The sequence below is a fragment of the Macaca fascicularis genome, chromosome 16 (assembly GCF_037993035.2).
Source record: "Macaca fascicularis isolate 582-1 chromosome 16, T2T-MFA8v1.1".
Taxonomy (NCBI): Eukaryota; Metazoa; Chordata; class Mammalia; order Primates; family Cercopithecidae; genus Macaca; species Macaca fascicularis.
This window is the reverse complement of record NC_088390.1, coordinates 20376470-20398461: the sequence shown is the minus strand read 5'-3', so window position 1 is coordinate 20398461 and position 21992 is coordinate 20376470. Positions and strand designations below refer to the sequence as shown.

At 51.4% G+C, this 21992-nt stretch overlaps 1 protein-coding gene across 3 annotated transcripts; it reads right to left on the bottom strand.

Annotated features, from left to right (window-relative positions):
• Positions 1-8021: 8021 nt before the first annotated feature.
• LOC123569381 (tumor necrosis factor receptor superfamily member 13B-like) lies at positions 8022-17281 on the bottom strand. 3 transcript variants are annotated; one of them, XR_010582339.2, is made up of 4 exons: positions 16978-17281; positions 13582-13827; positions 8575-11306; positions 8022-8476 (listed from the first exon to the last, which is right to left on the bottom strand). XR_010582339.2 is itself a non-coding variant. In XM_065532889.2 (3 exons), exons 1-3 carry the CDS (start codon positions 17033-17035, stop codon positions 11281-11283), a joined length of 330 nt encoding a protein of 109 aa, XP_065388961.1. In that variant the 5' UTR covers positions 17036-17281; the 3' UTR covers positions 8022-11280. The 3 variants fall into 3 exon arrangements, 1 of the variants encoding a protein (XP_065388961.1); XR_010582338.2 differs by having other exon boundaries at positions 8022-8811; positions 9058-11306; XM_065532889.2 differs by having other exon boundaries at positions 8022-11306.
• Positions 17282-21992: the final 4711 nt, after the last annotated feature.

Below are 21992 nucleotides of genomic sequence, written 5' to 3'. Positions count from 1 at the left end.
GTGGTCTTTTGTGCCTGGCTCCTTGCACTTGTGTTTTCAGGGTTCACCACGTCTTGCCATGCTATATATTAGACCTTCGTTCCTCTTTAGGCGGAACGGACAGACACATCTGTTACGCATTCATCAGGGAAAGGGCATTTGGGTTGATTCCACTTTCTGGCTATCATGAATATGCTGCTGTGAACATTCACATCCACATGTTTGTGTGGACAAATGTTTTCCATTTTCTCGGGTATATACCTAGGAGAAGAATGGCTGGGTCGCATGATAACTCTGTTTCATTTTTTGAGGACCTGCTGGACTGTGTTGCACAGCATCCGTCGTTCACACTCCATTTTACAGATGACAAAACTGAGTCTTTAAGATATTGTTCCCAGTCACAGAGCTGCACCTGGGGGTCGGTCTGACCAACTCCCAGGTGGGTGCTCCAAGCCTGAGGGCCACACAGCGGCCCCAGGGCTGGTGCTGCCCCTCTTCCTCACACACGCTCTTAGATTCAGGAATCTTTAGTGACAGAGCTGCTAGGACTCTTAGGGGTCATCAGTGTCACTCTGACATTTACAGGGGGGAGATGGGAACTTGGGATGAGTTAGTGTCACTCCACCAGCCGGTGGCTTCCTTCATGTCCGGTGCCCAGAGCTCAGAGAGGCCTAAAGGAGGAAAGTAAAGCCCCCAGGACCAGCAAACTTGGTGCCACACACCCAAGGCTTACTTGCTCCTACTCACCTCTGGAATCAAACACAAACTATGCCCTGGAAGCATGAGCAGGGGAGACGCTGCCAGCCCTCAGAGCACAGACAGAACACCGGGCTACAAGATGTTACTAAGTGAAAATGAACTAGATTGATTCAATCAGGAAGACTAAACATGTGCACACATTTCAAATGTTTCAATGTGAGATTCTGAAACCCAGACCACACTCTGAGGTTGGGGTAGTGAGTGTTGAGAGACCACGCCCAGAGCACGGTCACCCAACATCACTCCCTTGTGGACTATCTGGGACTCATTCCAGGAGAGTGCTGTGGGGGTGAGGCTGTGCCACTCTGGGCCTCCACCTCAAGAAGGCCTGACACCCTTGGTTTTTGTTCCCTTAGGAGCTTTGAGCACCACTCAGGTCGTCCAGGTGGAGAGGCCCCATGAAGAGGGACAGGTCCTGAGATCACCTAGAGGAGAAGCGAGGCCTGACCATCGCAGCATCAGAGCCAAGCCTCCAATGGCTCCATCCCCAGGACCATCTGCTCGAGAGACCCCAAGCAAGAGCAGCAGAAGATACACCCAGCTGAGCCCCGCTACCCCACAGAGCCATGCAAGGCCACATGATGGTCATTTTTAGGGCACTGAGTTTGAATGACCAGAACAGAGACTCGCTGCTCTTGAGGACATGAAGAAGGTGCCCCAGCTTCTCATTCCTCTCTGCCCAGGCCAACGATCCGAGGCTTTCTGTGGAAAATGAAACATAGCTCTTGCCTGGCCCCTAGGATACACATGTGATTCAAAATCCCTAGCCTAAGAAAATCAATGCAAATTAGAACTAAGAAAAATATCACTTTCTACCTGTCACGCCAGGAGTGGGAGCACAGGCAGCTTGCATATTGGTGGTGGGGTGGACTCTCAAGGGCCATTTGGAACCACCCCCCACCATTTACAACATGCCTCCCTGGCTCCCCTTGCTGCATCAGCTTCACTTCTAGGGCTGCATCTCCCCCAGCACACAAATCGTATTCCTCCAACATTGTTCAGGTTGCAAAAGACTGGATCCAGCCTAGCCTTCCATCTACAGGGGATGAAGGGTTAAATGCAGCATGGCACGCTCCCGAGAGGGAATACCACACAGTCACTCCAGCCAATGAGGCAGGGCCATGTGTCCTAAGAGAGAACATCCCCAAGAAATGTGGGGTGAGAATAGCCAGGCAGGCACTCTGATGCCACCCCAGTGGAAGGCAGACAAGGAGCTGTAAATAAGCCTTGCTTGAGATTATGTGAGAAAGGACAGGCGGGAATCCACAGCATGGAGAGGCCCTGCCCTGCGGCTCACTGTCTACTGTTCCCCAGGACCAAAGGGGCCTAGTCGCAAGCTTTTGCCAAAAAATGCAAATTAAAAAAAATTGCTCATTCTCTAGACTTGTCTGAAAATCAAGTCCGGGGGAAGCGTCCCAGAGGCGCAGCTTGCAGGTATTACCACCAGGAGGCAGCACCCACAGTTTCCGCGGCCTTGGGACCAGGCGGGCTGGCACAAAGTTTATTTCTACGCTTTTTCTTTTTTTCTTTTTCTTTTTTTTTTTTTTGAGACGGAGTCTAGCTCTGTTGCCCAGGCTGGAGTGCAGTGGCCGGATCTCAGCTCACTGCAAGCTCCGCCTCCCGGGTTTACGCCATTCTCCTGCCTCAGCCTCCCGAGTAGCTGGGAGTACAGGCGCCCGCCACCTCGCCCGGCTAATTTTTTTTGTATTTTAGTAGAGACGGGGTTTCACCGTGTTAGCCAGGATGGTCTCGATCTCCTGAACTCGTGATCCGCCCGTCTCGGCCTCCCAAAGTGCTGGGATTACAGGCTTGAGCCACCGCGCCCGGCCTTTCTTTTGTTTTTCAAACTGTTTTCAAAGCCATTTCTCACCCAAAAATACTTTCCCCAGCCTGCTGCGGCTCCCAGCGCAGGCTCGGTTCAGCCCGCTAGGCAGCACTGGGACTTGTCATTTAGGGGTGGGCCTGGCGGGGGACAGGGAGGGGGCAGGAGGGCAGGGGGCTATGGTTCTGGATGTTTGATTCAGCCGCCTTCGCCTTCAGTGTCTGCATCTGCAGAGTGGGGCCCGATACCCCTCTCTCTCCACAGACGGGCTTGGCTTTAGCAAAGGTCCCTGCAAACATGCAGGAGGCAGGGGACCTGGGTAGAAAGTTCCAGCCCGTGGCCATGCACTCACACCTTGGGGGCCCAGCCAGCAAGGGGAGCCTGGTGGCAAGGTGGGCAGGGGTGGGCAGGGGCTGCTGGACCTCTTGCCCGGCCAAGGTTTCTGCCACCCTCCTCGGGGGTCCTGGGCTGCAGTTCCCCGTGATAGTCCCCATTTCCTGATCCCTCTGCTCTGCAAGCATCTCTCCTTCCCTCCCTGTGCTCTTGGCGCCCTGAACATTCCAGGTGTGTCCCTGACACATAGTGGGCTGCCAGTGCTTAAGAGGGGCTTTTCTACGTGAGGTACAGCCTCCCTGTGAGGTCATCACAACCTCCAAATGTGCACACCTTCAGGCCTTCCCTGCAGAGGACTCTACATCCTCCGGGTGTCTGTGTATGTGCATGCACGCGCGTGTGTGTGTACACGTGCGTGTGCGTGCATATCCGCATGTGCGTGCATGCATGCGCAGGTGTATAAGTTCAGGAAAAGGCAGGAGGGCAGGCTGGGTGTAAGTCTCCCGTCTGGTGTGTGGCCTTGGACTGAAGTGGTTTCCAGAGTGTCACCTCCTTCTCTCCTTTGGGCCTGGGGTCCCTGGGTCTTTCTGGGGCCACCTCTCTTTAAGGTGAACCTCCATCTTGCTGGGGGTAGGGACACATAGACTTCAGCCCCTGTTCCCAGCACCCAGATCACGCCCATCGAAACAAAGCCTCCCTGGTCCCCACATCTGACTCCAGCTTCTTGTGCAGCATCTCCTTAGGGGCGTTCCTTCGCCCCTGCGACACTGGCCCACCCTGTCCCCTGTGGTTCTGTCCCCGCCTTTGCAGGTCCCTGGACCTTGGCTTCAACCCCGGGAAGCAAAACCGGAGCATCCTGCTGCCCCCTTGTGAGGGCACATGGTACAGTCAGGACAAAAGCAAAAGCACCCTTCCAACCCAAGATACACAAATGCAATGCAAACCAGGAGGCCTGCAGCCAGGGCCACCCCATCTAGTTCTAGCACCTAAAATAAATGACATCTTGAGCAGTTCCTGGAGCAAAAGCAATGTGACTCCAACCCCCGACTTCCACCCCGGCAGAGCTGAGCTAAGGTCTCAGTGGAGCATTGACTTGAAGCTGCCATCCAGGCAGACTCCTGGGGCCCCTGCTCCTACCGGCCACGGCGCTGCCTCTGCTCTCAAGGCTACCATGATTCCATGTCACGTTGGGGCTCCCTGGCCCGTCCTTCCTCCCCATGATCGTGGGGCTCTCACTCACCCCATGTCTGGCCTGACCATAGTGTGCACTGGCTTCCAACCCCCTGGCATCAATTCAACCACTTCTGATTTCTTCCAGATGGGGCCGGGCCCCCCAGACACCAAGGAGGTCCTCAAGGGTGGTTCTGTGCTGCTCTCGTCCACCCACACCCCACCCCTGCCACATTTGTATCTGATTAGGTTCTCATGAGCCAGAGGGAAGGGACGGACGAATGATGCATCTAAGCAGGAAAAAAACAGGGCAGAGGAAGGGTCCAGTTTGCCAACCTTTGTCAGCCTCCCAGGCAGTGAAACAGGGCTCCTAGCCCACAGCCCCATCATGCCCCTGGCTGGAGCCACCAAGGGCAACCTCAACTTGGGGGCACCTGAAAATGACCCTTTATAGCATCCCCTGACCTCCTTGTGGCAGAGCTGGGGACACATGTAGGCGTCTTATGATGTCCCTTCTATGTGCGGTTAAGTACGACCTTCTAGAACTTTCTTTGTGGACACAGCCCTGCTGGAGCTGCTCTGACCTCCCCACCTGCTCTTTCTCCATGTCTCTGTGGGACCCTCTTCCTCTTCTGACCCCTCAAATGCAGATTACCCCACCTAGGACCTTCTTTTCTATCCCTTTCTCTCCTTATACCTCCCAGTCCCTACACAACCTTTTCCATTTTTGTGACTTCAACTGCCACCTTCTAGGCCAACACAATCTAAGCTCTCCAGGTAAAAGGCTCCCCAGAACTCTGAATCCACATGACTGACCCCAAGGCTGGCATCACCCTCACATGGAGGGGGGTGGTTCCTAGCTCAGAGCTCCTGGTCTGTATGGAGTCCCTGGCAGGCGACCCTGTCCCTCACCCTATGTAGTGAGCTGAACGGTGCCCCCCGGCCCAAGGATATGCCCCCTGCAAATGTGACTTTATTTGGATAAAAGATTCTTTGCAGACATATAAATACAAGGATCTGGAAATGAGAACATCCTGGATTAGGGTGGGCCCCAGATCCAGTGACAAGTGTCCTATACGAGAAGAGAAGGCAGAAGACATAGAGAGAAGCCATGTGAAGACAGAGGCAGAGATGGGCGTGAAGGGGCCACCAGCTCGGGAGGCCTGGGGAAGCCACCAGAAGCTGGAGGAGGCAGGGAAGGATCTGCCCCTGGGCTTTCCGTGGGGCGCTGCTGACGTGGAATCTGACTGGAGTGGGGTCCTGCTGACGTGGAATCTGCCTGGAGTGGGGTCCTGCTGATGTGGAATCTGCCTGGAGTGGGGTCCTGCTGACGTGGAATCTGAGTGGAGTGGGGTCCTGCTGACGTGGAATCTGACTGGAGTGGGGTCCTGCTGACGTGGAATCTGAGTGGAGTGGGGTCCTGCTGACGTAGGATCTGACTGGAGTGGGGTCCTGCTGACATGGGATCTGACTGGAGTGGGGTCCTGCTGACGTGGGATCTGCCTGGAGTGGGGTCCTGCTGACGTGGAATCTGACTGGAGTGGGGTCCTGCTGACGTAGGATCTGACTGGAGTGGGGTCCTGATGACGTGGAATCTGACTGGAGTGGGGTCCTGCTGACGTGGAATCTGACTGGAGTGGGGTCCTGCTGACGTGGAATCTGACTGGAGTGGGGTCCTGCTGACGTGGAATCTGACTGGAGTGGGGTCCTGCTGACGTAGGATCTGACTGGAGTGGGGTCCTGCTGACGTGGAATCTGCCTGGAGTGGGGTCCTGCTGACGTGGAATCTGCCTGGAGTGGGGTCCTGCTGACGTGGAATCTGACTGGAGTGGGGTCCTGCTGACATAGGATCTGACTGGAGTGGGGTCCTGCTGACGTGGAATCTGCCTGGAGTGGGGTCCTGCTGACGTGGAATCTGACTGGAGTGGGGTCCTGCTGACGTAGGATCTGACTGGAGTGAGCCCTGCTGACGTGGGATCTGACTGGAGTGGGGTCCTGCTGATGTGGAATCTGACTGGAGTGGGGTCCTGCTGACGTAGGATCTGACTGGAGTGGGGTCCTGATGACGTGGAATCTGACTGGAGTGGGGTCCTGCTGACGTGGAATCTGCCTGGAGTGGGGTCCTGCTGACGTGGAATCTGCCTGGAGTGGGGTCCTGCTGACGTGGAATCTGACTGGAGTGGGGTCCTGCTGACATAGGATCTGACTGGAGTGGGGTCCTGCTGACGTGGAATCTGCCTGGAGTGGGGTCCTGCTGACGTGGAATCTGACTGGAGTGGGGTCCTGCTGACGTAGGATCTGACTGGAGTGAGCCCTGCTGACGTGGGATCTGACTGGAGTGGGGTCCTGCTGACATGGAATCTGACGTCTGGCCTTCAGTCTGGAGAGAATCGGTCAGTGTTATTTTAAGCACCCGGCACGTGAACACTATCATAGCCCCAGGAAGCGAATTCAGCCTGTCCCAGGGGGGCATCCATCCAACCAGGGGAGTGGACCCTTGAGTCCCGGGCGTGGTTCTGTACTTCACAAACCCCAAGTCACTGAGGCTCCACAAGGGCCCTGCGAGATGAGAGCCATTATGATCACTACAGGGCCTCTCCCTCCAGTTCTAATCTCATGCCAGTGCACTGTTCCTCCATCCCCCTTCCAGGTCCTTGTCATCTCTGGTTCCCATTATTGCCAGAAACAGCCTTTCACAGGGCCCCTGCTGCCATCACCACCACACAGGAGCAACAGCGTGCTCTCCCAACAGCTCTGCTCTGACCTCTCTTCCAGTGGCCGCCCCTGCCGCCAGCAGGATATCGTCCTCCCAGCCTGGCACGTGGAGCTGTCACCCGGTCCCTCCTGGTGCCATCTCCAGCTGCCCCTGAATGCTTACTCTTCCCAACTCAGTCCTCTGCAGCCCTCACATGGAGGAACAAGGTTGTGCCCTTGGTGCTCCTCCTCCCCCTCTACCGGGCAAATGAGTAGCCCTACTCTCTGGGGCAGGCTCCGTCCCCTCAGGGAGACGCAGATGCTCCCTGCACCTGCCCGTAAGCCTGGACAGGGAGCTCCTCGTGTCAGCCTGGAGTCGTCGCAACAGAACCCCAGGTCAGTCAACTCTCCTAATCAACATCTCAAGCGGGGGCCAGGTGCGGTGGCTCAAGCCTGTAATCCCAGCACTTTGGGAGGCCGAGATGGGCGAATCACGAGGTCAGGAGATCGAGACCATCCTGGCTAACCCGGTGAAACCCCGTCCCTACTAAAAAACATAAAAAACTAGCCGGGCACGGTGGCAGGCGCCTGTAGTCCCAGCTACTCCGGAGGCTGAGGCGGGAGAATGGCGTAAACCCGGGAGGCGGAGCTTGCAGTGAGCTGAGATCCGGACACTGCACTCCAGCTTGGGCAACAGAGCGAGACTCCGTCTCAAAAAAAAAAAAAAAAAAAAATCTCAAGCCATTTTCAGTCCAGCTTGGGAGCCTGCCCTGCTCTCCCCACGAAGCCCCATGTGTGAGCAGCAGGTGGATTTTGTTAAATGTTCATAATACTTGTGAATCCCTCGTAAATATTTGGAAATAACTGAAAAAACATATTGATTCTACCCATCCATGAACATGGGATGTGTCTCCCTTTGTTGGTGTCATCTGTGATTTCTTTCGGTGGTGTTTGTAGTTTTCCTCGTAGAGGTCTTTCACAGCCCTCTTGCTGTGTGTGTGGAAGGTCTTTCTGTGCCCTCTTGGTGAGCGTGTGGAAGTGTCTCCACCTTCAAAGCAGATCTGGGGTGGGGTACCCCCCGCTTCTGGATGTAGAGTGACCCCCACACTCCCGCAGGCTGGGAGTCCCAGAGGAAGGGATTTAGCTCAGCCTCCAGCACAGAGCCACTCACAGCCTTCCCCGCCCCTAGCAGCACCTGTGAATGCTGTTGCCTTTGCCTGGAACCCCCTGCCCCCACCATGTAGTTTCAACATGGTTGCTTTTATTTATTTATTTATTTATTTGAGACAGAGTTTCGTTCGTTAGCCAGGCTGGAATACAATGGCCGGATCTCGGCTCACTGCAACCTCCGCCTCCTCCTGGGTTCAAATGATTCTCTTGCCTCAGCCTCCTGAGTAGCTGGGATTACAAGTACCTACCACCACGCCTGGCTAATTTTGGTATTTTTAGTAGAGATGGGGTTTCGCCATGTTGGCTAGGCTGGTCTCGAACTCCTGACCTCAGGTGATCCACCTGGCTCGACCTCCCAAAGTGCTGGGATTACAGGTGTGAGCCACCACGCCCGGCCCATGGTTGCTTTTTGAATGAGCAGTTCCAGCGCACAGAGCTCATGATCCCCTCAAAATGTATTCTCCCAAATCATCCTCACAGCAGCTCCATGAGGTGAACAACCTCAGGCTCACAGAACCGACAGGCAGTAGCTTGCTCCAGGCCACACATCTAGTAAGGGACATAACTCAGGGTCTGGCTCCACACTCCACACCCCTGCCACAGCCTTCCCTGTCCTCCTTGGTGAAGCCTTCCCCTTCCCATCTCACCTGAAGCTGGGTTACATGGCCTCCGTGCACTGAGAGGAATGTGTCACCTGCATGGCTTGTCCACGGCCTGGCCTTCCACAAGATGGTGAACTCCACCGGTCTGGGACAGGACCTGCCTTGCTCTTCCCTCCTCACACACAACTAGCCCACCACAGTTCCAGGTCTCACTAAGGAGTGGCAGCTCTCAGTGGGATGTGAGAGAAACCTGGAGTCGGGGTGAGGTGGGGCCTGGCAGGGCTGGAGAGAAAGGACAGCAGAATTCAGGGAGCCCATGAAGCGGGCAGAGGAGAGGGTCAGCCCTTCCACCGTGCGCAGCTACACAACTTGGTTACATGGTGTTCTCTGCTCCCTCTCCTCAAATAGGTCTACCTCTGGATCCCTCCCCTGGCCATGTGGCTCTGTACTTCCTGTTTGCAATCCACAGCAAGCTCCCCTCCTGCCCCACCAGCCCATGCAGGCATCAGAGATCAGAACAGAACAGACCTTAGCCCCGGGCTCCTGGAGAAACACGGGGCAGGGCAGTGCACAGCGACAGTCACACAGCCACCAAAAGCCGCGCCATGGCACCAGTGTGGCAGCTGATGCGGGGTGAGGCGTGGTAATGCCGACCCCACTGGCACCAACACGTCCTCACAGCCCCCTTGTTCACAGCCTGGGGCTCTGTTACCTGGAGCCAAGATGAAGATCTGAGGTTCTGCCCAGTGCCCTCGGGGAACGGGGCGTAGCTGATGGTCACGCACAGGAAGTGGCTAACCTTGTCCCAGGGGCGATAGCTCACACCCAAGGAACAACAGCTCTGTGGACGCCACTGGGTCATTCTGCGGTTGCAGAGGGGACAGACTCTGGAATCCATAGACTGTGCGCAAATCTCAACTCAGCTGTGCATTCTCTGCGTGACTGTCAGCGAGTCACTCCAAATTTGAGACTCAAGTCTCTCGATCTGTGAGGTGGGTAGGGATGACCCAAAGTGGAATCCATTGCACTGGAGGTGGGCAGGTAGCCAGACACCAGGGCGGCAGCCATGGCCACTTGCATCTGTGGCTGGGCTCTTCAGACCCTCTGTATCCACACTCCCTCCAGGTGAATCTGCGCTTCCCCTCAGGAGAGGCTGTGCTAGAGTAAAATCCAGGTAGTGAGCATAATACCTGATTGGTAGTTTTTCAGCCCTTGGCCCCTCCCTGCCTCCACCCCAGTAGGCCCCAGTGTCTGTTATTCCTTTTTTTTTTTTTTTTTTTTTTGAGACCGAGTCTCGCTCTGTCCCCCAAGCTGGAGTGCAGTGGCGCGATCTCAGCTCACTGCAAGCTCCGCCTCCCGGGTTCACGCCATTCTCCTGCCTCAGCCTCCCGGGCAGCTGGGACTACAGGCGCCCACCACCACGCCCGGCTAGTTTTTTTGTATTTTTTTAGTAGAGACGGGGTTTCACCGGGTTAGCCAGGATGGTCTCGATCTCCTGACCTCATGATCCACCAGTCTCGGCCTCCCAAAGTGCTGGGATTACAGGCTTGAGCCACCGCGCCCGGCCTGTTGTTCATGTCTTTATGTCCATCTGTACATAAGGCTTACGGTTCCGTTTGTAAGTGAGAACATGTGGTATTTGGTTTTCTGTTCCTGCATTAATTCACTTGGGATAATGGCCTCCAGCTGCATCCATGTTGCTGCAAGGAACATGATTTTTTTTCTTTTCATGGCTATGTAGTATTCCATGGTATATATGTACCACATTTTCTTTATCCAATCCACTATTGATGGGCCCCTCGGTTGATTCCATGTCTTTGCTATTGTGAATAGTGCTGTGACGAACACACGTGTTATGTGTCCTTTTGGTAGAAGGTTTTATTTTCCTTTGGGTCATACCCAGTAATGGGATTGCTGTGCTAAACGGTAACTGTTTTAAGTTCTTTGAGGAATCTCCAAACTGCTTGCTACAGTGGTTAAACTAATTTGCATTCCACCAACAGTGTATAAAGCGTTCCCTTTTCTCTGTAGCCTCACCAGCATCTCTTGTTTTTTGACTAACAATAGCCATTCTTAACGGTGTGAGATGGTCCCTCATTGTGCTTTTGATTTGCATTTCTCTGATGATAAATGATGCTGAGCTTTTTTCATGTTTGTTGGCTGCTTCTGTGTCTTTTGACAAGTTGTCTGTTCATGTCTTTTGCCCACTTTTAATGGGGTTGTTGCTTTTTGAATTGTTTGACTTCCTTATAGATCACGGATATTAGACCTTTGTTAGATGCAGTTTGCAAACATTTTCTTCCATCCTGTAGGTTGTCTGTTTACACTGTTGATTGTGTGTGTGTGTGTGGATGGGGGGGGAGGGGGCGCAGGGCGGGTACAGAAGCTCTTTAGTTTAATTAGGTCTCATCTGGCAATTTTTGTTTTTGTTGCAGTTGCTTTCATAAATTCTTTCCCAGGGCAGATGTCCAGAACAGCATTTTCCAGGATTTCTCGAGGATTTTTATAGTTTAGGGTCTTACACTTAAACCTTTCATCCATCTTCCATCTATGTTCCTCAGGGATATTGGCCTGTAGTTTTCTTTTCCTGTTGTGTCTTTGCCAGGTTTTCGTATCAGGGTGAAGCTGGCCTTGCAGAATGAGTTAAGCAGGAGTCCCTCCTTGCTATTTTGGAATTAGTTTCAGTAGAACTGGTACCAGCTCTTCTCTGTGCATCTGGTAGAATCTGGTTGTGAATCCATCAGATTCCATTTAGGAATTCCTAAGAACGAGGCTTCCTAAGAAAGAGAAGGGAAAAGTTTTACTAAAAAAGTTTATGTGGGCCGGGCGCAGTGGCTCAAGCCTGTAATCCCAGCACTTTGGGAGGCCGAGACGGGCGGATCACTAGGTCAGGAGATCGAGACCATCCTGGCTAACACGGTGAAACCCTGTCTCAATACAAAAAACTAGCCGGGCGAGGTGGCGGGCGCCTGTAGTCCCAGCTACTTGGGAGGCTGAGGCAGGAGAATGGCGTAAACCCGGGAGGCGGAGCTTGCAGTGAGCTGAGATCCGGCCACTGCACTCCAGCCTGGGCAACAGAGCCAGACTCTGACTCAAAAAAAAAAAAAAAAAAAAAAAAAGTTTATGTGGTTCATTAGGCATTGCCAGAGGGGAAAAAAATTGTAAAAAGAAAAGGCCAGGCGCGGTGACTCACATTTGTAATCCTAGCACTTTGGGAGGCAGAGGCAGGCGGATCACTCGAGGTCAGGAGTTCCAAACCAGCCTGGACAACAAGCCGAAACCCCGTCTCTACCAAAAATACAAAAATTAGCCAGATGTGGTGGTGCATGCCTGTAATCCCAGCTACTCAGAAGGCTGAGGCAGAATAATTACTTGAGCCCGGGAGGCAGAGGTTGCAGTGAGCTGAGATCACACCACTGCACTCCAGCCTGGTTGACAGAGTGAGACTCTGTCTTGAAAAAAAATAAAATAAATAAATAAATAATGTCCAGGCACGGTGGCTCACGCCTGTAATCCAGCACTTTGGGAGGCTGAGATGGGCGGATCACAAGGTCAGAAGATCGAGACCATCATGGCTAACATGGTGAAACTCTGTCTCTAATAAAAATACAAAAAATTAGCCAGGCGTGGTGGCGGGCGCCTGTAGTCCCAGCTACTCAGGAGGCTGAGGCAGGAGAATGGCACGAACTTGGGAGGCAGAGGTTGCAGTGAGCTGAGACTGCGCCACTGCACTCCAGCCTGGGTGACAGAGCAAGACTCCATCTCAAAATAAATAAATAAATAAATAAAATAAAAAAGAATTAAAAACAAAGAAAACAAAGGCCTTATGGCTGGAGATGGCCACTTTGAACATAGTAAGAAAGTTCCTGTTGAGTTGGGCATCTGCTAAATGCCAGGCCTCAGAAATGATCTAATTAATCCTCCCAGCAAACACCTCTTGGTGCACCTGCCCTGCTCTGTGGCATTAGAAAGGATGGGAGGGGGATGCCGTGTGGATCCATAAACACGAGAGATGGCATTTGCCCTGCTCTCGGCCTGTCCTGGAGACACAGCAGGCCTGCCCTTCTCCGGGGGCTGACTACTTCCTTTCCTTTGCAGTGACTTTCCTGTGATAACATCATTTCCCTGAGGCCAGGCCCCAGGGCCAAGGTCCCAAGGGCGGGGCTGTGTGCCTGATGACGCGGGTTGCCCAGCACCCTGCTGTCCCTGCTTAGCCTGGCATCTCCTGCTCTCGTCTGCTGTCCTGCCAGTTAGCTGCTGCTATGTAACAAGCCATCCCCAAATGCAGGGACGTGTGCTTCCTCCCGAGTCAAGGGTTTGGCTGGGCTCAGCTGTGCCGGACTGGCTTTGCTCCATGTGCCTCTCATCCTCCTCCTGGGACCCAGGGACTGGCCACGAGTGTCCATCTCATGATGATGCTGGAGTGCAGCAGACTGGAGCACGCAGGCCTCTGGCCACCTAGGCTGGGAACTTGCTTTTCATTAGTGCCGCTGCATTTCATTCAAGTCACAGTGCCAGTGGATTCCAGGGAGGGGAACCAGACGCCACCTCTTGGTGAAAGGAGCACGCGGGTAGGTTTGTTACATGGGTATATCAGCATCAAGCAATATACCCGTGTAACAAACCTACACGTGTACCTCCAGATCTAAAATAACAGTTGAAATTATCAATAAAATAATAATAGAAATAAATGGAGCCTGCGGCACTGGTGGAGGGCAGGTGGTGGCTCTGCTCAGGTGCTCACACGGGTGGGTCTGCTGCTTACTTGTGCCTGTGCTTTGAGAACTGGCGCAGCCTCGGCAGCCTCCAGTACAAGTCTCTTCCTCACAGGGCAGGTCCTTTCTCCTGCTTTCTTCTTGTCCACAGACTTCTGGAAATGTTGCCTACATTTTTATTTTTTTATAATCCTAGGATGATCTCCCTGGCTTCTGGCCATTTGCCTGGACTCTGGGCTTCGGGCATTGTGGGCTCTCCTGTTCTAGGCCTGGCATCAGGCCTCCCACCCTTTCTGAACCTGTGTGAAACCATGCAGGTTCGCCTCACGTGGCTTACCAGGACTTGCTTCTGAGCCTCTGTGCTCCGATCCTTGGTACCTTCCCGAGTCGTCTGAATTGTTTTCAACTTCCCCACTCCGCTGTCTCCTGAGCTCTGGTGGGAGGTTCACGGGGCTCCTGAGCTTGTTCTCACAGAAGTATGCACATTGCTTAGGGTGCTGTCCACAGATGGAGGCACAGCTGATGCAGTCCCTCAGGAGATGGTCATAGAACCTGCCTTGCTCCTTGCGGCAGTTGAGTGACCCTGGGAGACAGAAGTGCGTAATACTGCTGGGTAACAGACTAGCAGGAGTTGCAGGTTTGACCACAAAGGACATCAAAGTTAAAAAAAAAATTACGGTAAAATTCCAGCAAGCAATTCCAGAGTAAGCCAAGTACTTTTACAATATACACATTGAAGACTGTGCATTGTCCTCTAAGTGACCCCGGGAGACAGAAGTGCATGATACTACCAGGTAACACAGACTGACGGGAGCTCTGGGTTTGGCCATATCAAAGTAAAAAAGAAATTATGGTTAAATTCCCAAAAAGCAATCCCTTAAGCCAAGTACTTTTACAATATACACATTGAAGACTATGCATTGTCCTCTTAAGTACTATTTTAGTTGCATTGCATTTTGATGTATTTTTCCTATGTCTAGTTCAAAATGTACTTATTTTTCATTATTATTTCTTCTTTGACCTATGGGTTATTTACAAGTGCATTTCTTAGTTTCCAAACATATGAAGATTTTTCAGCTATCATTTAAAATTGAGATCTAGATTACATTGTTACATAAGACCTTTACTTGCATTTTTCAAGCCTCATCAAGGAGAAATATATTTCAAATCAGCATAAGGAATGAAGGGGAAAAGCCAGAATTCTCTTTGGCAAGTTGGGGCAAGGCGCTGGAAGGAAGGTGGAAAGGTCCACATGAATAGTGTTTCTTCTCTCTTAATGCTAAATGAGAACTACAGCAGCTTACACAAGTATCAGCGCCAAGGCACAGAAGCCAAGGAAGCTAAAGCCCAATCACACTTGCCTTAAGAGAGCACAGCGGACCCAACTTTGAACAGAAATCTATTTAGGACAATCAATTACCTTATCCAATGCCTCAGAATATTTCTACATGAAAGTTTTTACGTAAAACAGGCAAGTTTCCTTTGTCTTTAGAATAAGGTATTTATGTGAAAATATGGCTCACAGAGATATTTTAAGGACATATTTCAGAGGCAGTGCAGGAGAGTGGATAAGAACCCAAATTTCAGAGCCTTCCTCGGCTGTACCATTTGTAGCCAGTGTGGTCACAGCCTCTCCGTGCCTCCGTTTCCTCATTTCCAATATAGGGAAAATAACAGTACTGACTTTTTAGGGTTGTTGGCAGAGCTGAAGTGCCCAGCACAATGCCTGACACATACTAAATAAATGCTCACTTAATGGAAGGCTTGAGTAGAATATTCATTTGAGCCTCTTCACAAAGTAAATACACACCTGTCCTTGTGGATTTGACAGAGTAAAGGAAGGACCTAAAAGATGGAGTTGGAATCTGGAGGAAAACTCAGATGGCCCACATGGGGCCGTCCCCTGCTCTAGCCCTGCCATATCCCCAGAGCTCCAGTGAACTGCACAGGAACTGATACCTCCACTCCTGGCACAGAGTCAGCCCAGCAGTGCTGTCCTTGGGGCTTTCTGTGACCTCCTCCCCTCCTCAGTGGTCCCAGCATGGCTGTTGCAGGTGGTGCCTGAGCGCCCCAGACCACTGACCCTCCCTGCCTGACCTCACACCCCACCCCGCCCCCACCCAGGACTCAGTCTTCCCCGCTGCATTTCCCACCTCTGCTCATGCTGCCCTCTCTTCCAGGCAGTCTTCCCCCTCATCTGATTTCTGCATTCTGTGGCCTCTTAACAATCTGCCTCTGATGGTGCGTCCTTCAGGGACACCTCCCTACCCCCCCACCCCCAGCTGAAGGTGGTCTCTCCTGACTGTGGCCTTTTTTGTTTTGTTTTTGAGATGGAGTTTCACTCTTGTTGCCCAGGCTGGAGTGCAATGGCATGATCTCAGCTCACCGCAACCTCCGTCTCCTGGGTTCAAGAGATTCTCCTGCCTCAGCCTCCCCAGTAGCTGGGATTATAGGCACCCGCCACCATGCCCGGCTAATTTTGTATTCTATTTTTTTTTAGTAGAGACAGTTTCTCCTTGTTGGTCAGGATGGTCTCGAACTTCCGACCTCAGGTGATCTGCCCGCTTTGGCCTCCTGAAGTGCTGGGATTACAGGCATGAGCCACCGCACCCAGCCCCGACTGTGGCTTTCTACCTTGACACATAGTCATTTCTCCCATAAGAAGACACTGTCCTTGAAGGGCCAAGCCAGATTCCTATTTCCTTGGGGCTGGAGCACTCCATCTATGTTTATAGGATGAACCAATACGAACGTTCTAATTTATTAATGGGTAATGGTTCAGGGCATGATTTAGGAGTCAGAGTCCTGGGTTCAAACCCTGACATCTCTGCTTTTAAGCTGTGTGATCCTGGGTAAGTCACTCAGCCTCTCTGAGTTCCCCTCAACAAGTATTCATGAAGGACTGAACTATGTGTCAGGCACTGTGCTAGGCTCAAGTCAGACATGGTTCCTGCCCCCAGGGAGCTCCCAGTCTAGTGGTTGAGTCAGATGTGAAAGAACAAAACAGCAAACCGTGGCAAGTTCTACCAAGGAAAAGAACAGGTTATGAAAAAGAACAGCAAGCAATGGATAATTTTCAAGACAATCAGGGAAAATTGGATCTGGCCTGAATATTAGATGATGTTAATAAATGATTGCTGGCAGTAGCAGGATATTTGGGTTGTTTTTACAGATCTTTATGGTCCAGTATCTGCAGGTAAAATGATATGCGGTCTTGGGCTTTGCTTTAAAATACATAAGCCAAAACAACTGGTTGGGAAAGTATGAGGCAAATTTAAATGATCTGTGAATCATTTAATGGGTGCCGAGGGCATCACTGCGCTGTCCTCTCTATGGATATGTGTGGTAAGTTCTGTAATTAAAAGTTTCAACAGAAAGTAACACTAGCAGTACAAAGGAGGGCCCAGTACTACTGTGTGGTCAGAGGAGACCCCGGATGTTTGGGCTGAGACCTGAAAGTTGGGTACGAGGGAGCCGAGGGAAGATGATAGAGGGAATGCATGCCAGGCAGCAGGAACAGCACATGCAAAGGACCGGAGGCAGGAAAGAACATGGCATGTTTGACACTGAAAGGAGGCAGTGTGGCCAGAGCGGGAAGGTGGAAGGGTAAGAGGTGCCACACTGTACATCTCCTGCCACCCTCTCCTCAGCCACCTGTGGGGCGAGAGGGTCCTCTGGGGGCAGGCGGGGGGGGTGATCACACTGTCCCCTGGGCTCAGGTCCCAGAACTCACTCCAGGAAGCTGCACAGGTGCACTGGCTCTGATGGTTGCAGATGGCTTTGCAGGACATGCAGTTGCCCAGTAAGGGGATACCAGTACTGCTCTTCAGGGCAGGATCCCATAGCCAGCCCTGTTCACAGGCCCTGTGGAGTTGAGAGACCAGGAGCGTGAGGGCAGCTGGCAGGTGGTTGCAGCCCAGCCTCTTGCTGTCCACATTCCCGTAGACATAAGCGCTGTCTCAGGAGGAGAGAGGGCAGACAAAGCTGGCTTCCAACTCCCACTGTGCTAGCTGGAGGCCTAGGGCAGCCACGTCCCATCTCCAGCCTCAGTTTCCCCATCTGCACATGGTTGTTTTCAGGCCCCCTGCTCTCTCACATCAGCAGGGCCCTGCTCCTTGCCCTCCTTAACGTGCCATGCCTCTCCCTGCCACAGGATCTTTGCACATGCTGTTCCCTTGCATGACGTGCCCTTCTCCCCAGCCCCTGCCCCTTAGCTGCTTATTCCTCCTCAGCCTGAGACCTCTGTCTAAACCCGATCTCCCAGGGAAGCCTTTCTGACTCCCCCTAGAGTAGGACGCGGTCCTTCTTCTGCACACTCACACTGCCCTTTACTTGCTGCTGTGGTCACTTTCCTCTTCTATGCATGTGGTTATTTGATGCTGGCTCCTGTACTAACTGTGAGCACCATCTGGCAAGGACTGTGCCTAATTTTTTTTGTTCATTGCTGAGTCCTCAGAACCTAGATAGTGCTTAGGATATAGTAGGCGCTCATAACATGAATGGTTTTTTAAAAGCAGACCAAGTCAGTGCCTAGCACACAGCAAGAACCAAGAAATGTCAATTTCCTTCTTTACTGAAGTATGAAACCACCACAATGATGTGTGTAAAGTGCACAAAAAGCAGAAGAATACAGCTTGGTGACATGTGATGTATGTATGCACCTGTGTCATTACAGCCCACATTGAGATGAAGAACATTTCCTGCACCCCTGAAGACTCCCTGGGGTCCCCTCCCACCCAATGCCCACTCCTAGAGGTGGCTCCTGTTCTGTTGTTACCCCCATAGGTTAATATTGCCCCTTCTGGAACTTCCACGTCTGGTTTTGTCCCTCCACGTGGTGCCTGAGACTCATCCATGTGGGCGCTCTCCACCTGTCTGGTTTTGTGTTACTGTGAGTCTTCCACTGTGTGCAAGCATCACCTTCTCTATCCTTTTCTCATTTCATGACATTTGCTTCCCCCAACAACTTTGTAAACATGTTTAAAAGCATTTTGCAAGACATGTGTTTGTCCTTTAATGAAAGCAAGCCGAGGGAAGACCAGAGGTGGCTGGACACCATGGCTCATGCCTGTAATCTTAGCACTTTGGGAGGTTGAGGTGGGAGAATTCCTTGAGGCCAGGAGTTCAAGACCAGCCTGGGCAACATAGTGAGATCCTGCCTCTACAGAAAGATTTTAGAAATTGGCCAGGTGCTATAGTCCCAGCTATTCAGGAGACTGAGGTAGGAGGATCGCTTGAGCCTGAGTGCTCAAGGCTGAGGTGGGCTACGACCACATCACTGCACTCCAGCCTGGATAACAGAGCGACACCCAGTCTTTAAAAAAGAAAAAGAAAAAAGACCAGGTGCCTCTCATTTAACACAGCCGCGTAAACACAGGGGTTTATCTTCCTTCCCTCCTGAAACCATCCTAAATGACAGTCAAGTGCATTTGCTTCAGAGATAAAGGGGATGGCAGAGGTTTCTACAGCAGAGAGATGGAAGGACTGGAGTGCCTCATTGCCCTGAAGATCTCTCATTGTTGATGCCCACAGGGGAAGGAAATTGTTTTGAGTCACAAAACTCAAGGAAGTCTTCAGAATTGGAGGCACCAAGTATCTCTGACAGCAGGGCCTGGGCAGAAGGCGTGAAGCTCTGAAAGAGCATTGGTTGGAAACTTAAAAAAAAGAGGGCGTGACCCCAGCACATCCCCATTCCAAGGCAGGAGCCAGTCCGTCACCCACCCGGGCATAAGAGTGGGGTCTCCTTGGACACAGCTGAGGGTAGAAACGTCCTTCCTGGCAACAGGGGGACTGTGAGAATCTTCCTCTTGGATGGTCAGTCTCCCCTCTCCTCACTCACCCCAGCCCCTACCTCAGGAGTGCGGCAACCAGGTTTTTAAAGACACCTCCCTCCCTACCCTGTAACTGGCAGGACATCAGAAGTCTCTGGAAAACAGACCCAAAGGTAAAGACCCAGAGGCACTGACAGCTGGAGATTCCGGAAAATGTCCAAGTCCCTGCCTGATCCTGCTGGAGCAAAGCTTCTCCATCAATGAGCCCATCTGCTTACCCAGAACTTCCAGGCAGCTGTCGGTGCCTCAGTCTGACTTTTGAATCAATGGCCAAGGGTCCCCTGATATGGGAGCACCGCCTCTAGCAGGAAAGCAAACTCAGACCACACAGAAGACAAACACCCGGAACCAACGAAGACATGCAGGAAACAGAGGCGCATTTTAAAACAGCAGCAGCAACAGTTGAGATCCCCAGACATGTAAGAGAGGATTGTGTATCTGTGAAACAAAACAGTGAACGGTTTGTAAAGAACATTCGTAGAACAAATGAGAATTATTAGAAATTATTTTATAGTCAGAATAAAAACATCAGTAGAAAGGTTGAAAGACGTAATCGAATAAATTGTCCAGAAAATAGGAGACAAAAGATATATAATTATGGAATCATTTCAGGAGCTCCAAAGGTTGGCTAATGATTTGAAGGACACTGGCTTCCAGATTGAAAGAGTCAATCAAGCATCAGTGCAATACGGTCTCACAAAGTAGGATACATCATCATGCAATTTAGAAGCACGTAACCCCAGCACTTTGGGAGGCTGAGGCGGGAGGCTCACAAAGTCATGAGATTGAGACCATCCTGGCCAACATGGTGAAACCCCGTCTCTACTAAAAATACAAAAAATCAGCTGGGCGTAGTGGCAGGTGCCTGTAATCCCAGCTACTCAGGAGGCTGAGGCAAGAGAATCGCTCGAACCCGGGAGGCAGAGGTTGCAGTGAGCTGAGATCGCACCTCTGCACTCCAGCCCGGGTGACAGAGTGAGACTCCGTCCCAAAAAAAGAAGAAAAAAAGAAAAAGTGTTCAGTCTCCCCAGCCAAAAGAAAAACGCAAATCAAACCACGGTGAGACACTACTACACATTACCCACATGACCTCCAGTAAAAAGACTAACACACTACCAGGTATTGATGAGAATGCAGAGAAATCGACCTCTCATAAATTGCTGAAAAGACATGAACTATACAGATACCTCAGTCATCTGTTTGGCACTATCCTGGAATGTATGCATACCCCATAGCCCAGGAATTCCATTCCTAAGTATGTAACCAACAGGAACGAGTACATATGTGTTTCAAGAGACAGCCACAAGAATATAACAGCGCTATTCACCTTAGCCCCAAACTGTACATGACTCAACTGTCCATTAATGACGGAATGGATAAATAAAGTTATAATCATACAATGGCTTACTAAACGGTGAAGAAAATGAACAGATTACAGTACATGCAACAACATGGATACATCTCACTAAATAATGTGTAAAAACAGCTAGATGTAAATATTACGTAGTTTTAAAATTCCATTTGTAATAAAACTCAGATGTAAGGACAAGTAACATAGTATTTAGGGCTGCATAGTTTTGTAAAGATCTGTTACGGAGAAGAATTGCGAGGACAATGGTTATCTTAGGGAGTAGTGAGGGTTGCGATGGGAACACCTGGGAGAGGTCTGGGGGAGCTGGCGCTGCTTCTTTTCTGGGTGGGAGTGGTGACTGCATGACTTTTCACGTTCTAATCATTCAAGAAACCACCATTTGGCCGGGCGCGGTGGCTCAAGCCTGTAATCCCAGCACTTTGGGAGGCTGAGACGGGCGGATCACGAGGTCAGGAGATCGAGACCATCCTGGCTAACACGGTGAAACCCCGTCTCTACTAAAAAAAAAAATACAAAAAACTAGCCGGGCGCGGTGGCGGGCGCCTGTAGTCCCAACTACTTGGGAGGCTGAGGCAGGAGAATGGCGGGAACCCGGGAGGCGGAGCTTGCAGTGAGCTGAGATCCGGCCACTGCACTCCAGCCTGGGCGACAGAGCGAGACTCCATCTCAAAAAAAAAAAAAAAAAAAAAAAAAAGAAACCACCATTTACATTTTGGTCACTTTTATCTTTGTGTACGGTATTTCACAAAAACGCTTAAACGTATAAGGTATCAATTCCTTATCTTTTATAGAAAAAAAATAAAAACTTGCTCTTCGGTGCTCTCATAATGTTTAACCTTGTCTTTTACTTAAAGACCTCCAGGAACTGGCCTTAGGAGAGCCAATATATCCAAACAAGGTCGTGAGTGTCCCACCTCAAGAAGGAAAACTGAACAACTGGTTCATACAGCCTTGCTGCCACTGGTCGGAGCACCAGGTGGCCCATGACTCAAGACAGCCACCGCCAGCAGACATGGTGACCTGCAGCTCCCCACCTCACGTGCTCTACACAGCCCAGCCCACATTGCCTACCTTGATATCAATTCCTGCATTTTGCCTAATAAAAAAATCCCTACGCATGTTCTCACTTATAGGTGGGAGCTAAATGATGAGAACACACGGACACGTAGAGGGGAATAACAGACACCAGGGCCTACCGTCTGACGCTGGAGGGTGGGAGAAGGCAGAGAACCAAGAAAAATAATCAGTACTGGGCTTAATACCGGGGTGATGAAATAATCTGTACAACAAACCTCCGTGACACGAATGTACCTATATGACAAACCTGCACATGTACCCCTGAACTGAAATTTTTTTTTTTTTTTTTGAGATGGAGTCTAGCTCTGTCACCCAGGCTGGAGTACAGTGGCGCGATCTCGGCTCATTGCGAGCTCCACCTCCCGGATTCATGCCATTCTCCTGCCTCAGCCTCCCGAGCAGCTGGGATTACAGGCGTCCGCCACCAAGCCCGGCTAGTTTTTTGTATTTTTAGTAGAGACGGGGTTT